The following is a 4862-nucleotide window of genomic DNA, read 5'->3' as shown; positions in this document are numbered from 1 at the left end:
AAGGAGTTTTCTATTTTACCAAATTTTTGGTAACACTCCCACTGCCAAGGAAAGTTCTGTCTGCTGCTGTTCACAAACACAGAGGGGCTGGTGGCAGATGTTGGGCTCAGAGGTTGCCTGGGGCACAGTGACCATGAAATAAATAAGTTTTCAATGTTCTGGGAAAGAAGGAGGGGCAGCAAGAAAACTTCTACACTGGAATTAGGAAGGGCAGACTTTAACCTGTTTAGGATGCTGATTTTGGGAGTACCAAATCAGGTCCTGATTTTTTGAAGAAAAACATCCCTTAAAAACAAAGGGGTCCAGGAAGGATGGACATGTTTCACAGAAGTAATCTTAAGGGGAAGGAGCAGCCTGTCTCAATGTGGCAAAAGATGAGCTAGTGCGGAAAATGACTGGCCTGGCTGCCCATGGAGCTTTTGTGGGAACTCAAGGGTAACAAGAGGTGCATCAACTTTGGACAGAAGGTCAAGCAGCTTAGGAAATGTTTAAGGATGTTGTGAAGTCATGCAGAAAAAAAGTCAAGAGGTGAAAGCTCAATTAGAGTTTAACCTGACCACTTCTGTAAAAAAAAAATAGACAAAGTTTCCACAATTAAATTAATAGCAAAACATGGGATTAGGAGAACCTCTACTCTTTATTGGATGCAGTGGGGAATATAGAAACTAAAGATAAGGAGAAGGCAGAGCTACTTAACATTTCGTTTCTCTCAATTTTCGATATTAGGGCAGGCTGTCCTCAGGACAAGTGCTCTGCTGAGCTGGTAGATGGGCACAGGGAAGAGAACAGAGCCCCGTAATCCAGGGGGGAGCAGTTGGTGACCTGCTGAGCCCCTCAGATGCTCACAGGTGTGTGGGATCAGATGGGATCCATCCCAGGGGGATGAGGGAGCTGTGGATGAGCTCCCCAAGCTGCTCTCCATCATTCACCATCAGTGCTGGCTCAGCAGGGAGGGCCCAGAGCACTGGAGGTGCCAGTGTGAGCCCATCCCCAAGAAGGGCTGGAAGGAGGATCTGGGGAACTCCAGGCCTATCAGCCTGACCTGGGTGCCCAGCAAGGTTATGGAACAGATCACCTTGAGTGCCATCACAGGGCACCCACAGGATGGCCAAGGGATCAGAGCCAGCCAGCGTGGATTTCAATGTCTGCACTGATGATCTGCATGAGGGGACTGAGTCCAGCATCAGCAAATTTGCAGATGACACCAAGCTGGGTGTGAGTGTGGATCTGCTGGAGGGTAGGTGGGCTCTGCAGAGGGCCCTGGACAGGCTGGATCCAGGAACCAAATCCAACAAGGTGAGGTTTAACAAGTCCAAGTGCTGGGCCCTGCATGTTGGCCACAACAACCCCTGCAGTGCTACAGGCTGGGGACAGAGTGGCTGGAGAGCAGCCAGGCAGAAAGGGACCTGCAGGGACTGATGGACAGCAGGCTGGACATGAGCCAGCAGAGTGCCCAGGTGGCCAAGAAGGCCAATGGCTCCTGGGCTGGATCAGGAATGGTGTGGCCAGCAGGAGCAGGGCAGTGATTCTTCCCCTTTGCTTAGCACTGCTTGGGCAGCACCTCAAGTGCTGTGTTCAGTTGTGGGTCCCCCAATTTAGGAAGGACATGGAGGGGCTGGAGCGTGTCCAGAGAAGGGCAACAGGGCTGGGGCTGGAGCGTGTCCAGAGAAGGGCAACAGGGCTGGGAAGGCGTCTGGAACACAAACTACCAACTCCTGTGAAGAGCAGCTGAGGGACCTGCAGTTGTTTATCCTGGGTAAAAGGAGGCTCAGGGGAGACAAGGCAGTGTCAGGGCACAGGTTGGACTTGATGATCTCCAAGGTCTTATCCAACATCGCTGATTCTGTGACTCTCTGGAACCACCCTTGGAGCAGTTGCAGGAGGAGCCCTGGGCCTCCTCTTCAGAAGCTCTAGCAGCCCAGGTCCCTCAGCTTCTCCTGCCAGCCCCAAAGCCCATCCTGTCAGTCCTGCAGAGCCTCTGCAGCCCCTCCTCACTGCCCAGAACCGGGAGCCCCAGAGCCAGACACAGCAGCCCAGATGTGCCCCCCTGGCCTGGGGTGCCTCTGGCAAGGGAGCAGCACCAGGCACTGCAGGAGCCTGCAGAAAATTCCTGCAGCACTTGTAGGATGATCCTGCTGCCCAAGGGACGTTCCCATGGTGCCAAGTTAGGAACTGCAATGGGAGTGGGGCCAGAGAGGAAAGGGCAAACAGGGATGGGCTGTTTGCAGGGCAGGGAAGAGGGGTGGGAAATAAGAAGAAATGTGTAGTAGGAAGCGTAAAGAAAGCAAAGAAATTTGTAGCAGGAAGAGTAAAGAAAGCAAAGAGTAAAGAAAGTAAAGGAAAGTGAAGCCAAGGAAATGCTCAGGGCAGTTTGGGGGTGGCTGCCAGGCAGCCCTGGCTCTGAGCAACAGCGTCTGCAGTGGGACAGGAAACTCCCAGCTGATGGGAACAAACTTTCTGGCTGACTGCAGATGCCACAACAAACCTGAGTGGTTTCCCTGGTGACCCCACAGCCCTTGCTGGCCCCAGGGGCTGATGGCATTTGTGCTGCCTCAGGTTCATGTCCCCACACCAACAGCATGGGTGTGCTCCCCCTGATCTGTGCAATGCAAACAGGGGCTCCTCAGCCAGTGTTGCCGTGTCTGTGCCTGCAAGGATGGGGCACCTGTGTGAGATGGGGGAGAGGCCAGGGCTGCAGAGGGGGGATGTTGTTGGCAGCTCCATGAGGATGCCCTGGGATGCTGCCCTGGGCTGTGCAGCGCACTGGGGATAGATCAGCCCCTGCTCTGCTGCTCCTTCCCATCTGCCCCAGGGCCCTTGCAGAGCCCCAGCCATGCTGTTTGCCCCCAGCCTGCCCACAGCCAGCCTGGGGCTGCTCACAGGACTTTTCTGTGCTGAGCATTGGCCTGGGCGTGTTCTTGAGAGAGCCTGGGCAAGGAGCCTGGAGCCCCCAGGGCCTGGCCTGAGGCGTCAGCGCTGCCCCAGCAGTGCCCATGGCCTGTCCCTGCTGCAGCCCCGGCACTGCCACCCCCAGGGCTGTGCCCGGCCCCGAGAGCACTCAGGCCCTACAGTAACACCAGGGCCACCAGGGCAGCGGGGCAGGGCCACGGCAGCAGCACTGGCAACACCAAGTTGGCACAAACAATGACATCACTTTGTAGAAAATATTTAAAATTTTAAACAAGGACAAAGAACCTCCAAAATGAAAATAACAAGAAGTATTAAAGGTTACTTTTATTACAAGTGATTTGCAAATACTGGCCAGAGGTTTAATGTTCTAGAAACCATCCAGTCCTCAGTCTCCAAACTGCAGCCTTGAGCTCCTGGTTCCTCAGGCTGTAGATAAGGGGGTTCAGGGCTGGAGGCACCACTGAGTACAGAACTGACAGGGCCAGATCCAGGGATGGGGAGGAGATGGAGGGGGGCTTCAGGTAGGCAAACGTGCCAGTGCTATAGAAAAGAGAGACCACGGCCAGGTGAGGGAGGCAGGTGGAAAAGGCTTTGTGCCGTCCCTGCTCAGAGGGGATCCTCAGCACAGCCCTGAAGATCTGCATATAGGAGAAAACAATGAACACAAAACAACCAAATGATAAACAGGCACTAACAGCAAGCAGCCCAAATTCCCTAAGGTAGGATTTGGAGCAGGAGAGTTTGAGGATCTGAGGGATTTCACAGAAGAACTGGCCCAGGACATTGCCATGGCACAGGGGCAGGGAAAATGTATTGGCTGTGTGCAGCAAAGCATTGAGAAAGGCACTGGCCCAGGCAGCTGCTGCCATGTGGGCACAAGCTCTGCTGCCCAGGAGGGTCCCGTAGTGCAGGGGTTTGCAGATGGACACGTAGCGGTCGTAGCACATGATGGTCAGGAGACAAATCTCTGTTGCAAGAAAAAAAAAAATCAGAAAGACTTGGGCAGCACATCCTGTGTAGGAGATGTCCCTGGTGTCCCAGAGGGAATTGTGCATGGCTTTGGGGACAGTTGTGCAGATGGAGCCCAGGTCGCTGAGGGCCAGGTTGAGCAGGAAGAAGAACATGGGCGTGTGCAGGTGGTGGCCACAGGCTACGGCGCTGATGATGAGGCCGTTGCCCAGGAGGGCAGCCAGGGAGATGCCCAGCAAGAGGCAGAAGTGCAGGAGCTGCAGCTGCCACGTGTCTGCCAATGCCAGCAGGAGGAAGTGGCTGATGGAGCTGCTGTTGGACATTTGCTGCCGCTGGCCATGGGGACCTGTTCATGAAGAAAGGACAGCAAAGATTTAGAGAGGTACCTGTCACCAAAATAAAAGCCATTTCCCATATACCCTCCTCTGGAATAGACACACACACTCTTTTTTGTTTTTCTTTGGTGTTCTGGGGTTCTTTTAAAAAGCTTCTCCCTTTCTCTGCTGCTGTTCTTGGATATCAGAAAGCCTCAGAATTTCCGCTGCCCCCAGGGAAACAGAGTGCATTCTGTGAGGCAAAGTGATGAATGTAAAGTGCGGGTAGATGGTCTCACATTCTGACCTGTTCAGTTTCTCTGCGCTTTAACCTTTCTCAGGTGGAGGGGGGCCACATTCCAATGATTCCCCTATAATGTCACCAGGTCCTGGTGAGAGCAGATGGATCCACCACAGCCCAGCTCCACATTTGAAGCCAAAACCTCATATTGCTCATTTTCCAACCCAGAAGCATTTTCAGTGTCAGAACACCTCTGCATCTCCTCTTAAATCTTATAACTCAGAGATGCTCTAGGACAGATTTGCACCCTGGATTGAAGCTCCCAGCTTGGACTGAAATCTCAGGGACACTCCCAAGTGTCCTTATGCTGACATTGGATGAAGGGAGATGCAGCTCCTTCCCTGGCTGCACTGACAGCATTGCCCAGA

The 4862-nt window shown here is 53.6% G+C and overlaps 1 protein-coding gene across 1 annotated transcript; it reads right to left on the bottom strand.

The window, feature by feature from the left end:
• Positions 1-3338: 3338 nt before the first annotated feature.
• On the bottom strand, positions 3339-3857 carry LOC134420469 (olfactory receptor 14J1-like; the record flags this gene model as incomplete). The annotated part of the gene is made up of 1 exon (XM_063160636.1): positions 3339-3857. A coding segment is annotated over exon 1 (519 nt), but the record flags the coding sequence as incomplete, so codon positions are not given.
• Between the last annotated feature and the right edge of the window lie 1005 nt (positions 3858-4862).

The sequence above is a fragment of the Melospiza melodia genome, chromosome 7, assembly GCF_035770615.1.
Source record: "Melospiza melodia melodia isolate bMelMel2 chromosome 7, bMelMel2.pri, whole genome shotgun sequence".
NCBI lineage: Eukaryota > Metazoa > Chordata > Aves > Passeriformes > Passerellidae > Melospiza > Melospiza melodia.
This window is presented reverse-complemented; position numbering and strand designations above follow the sequence as displayed.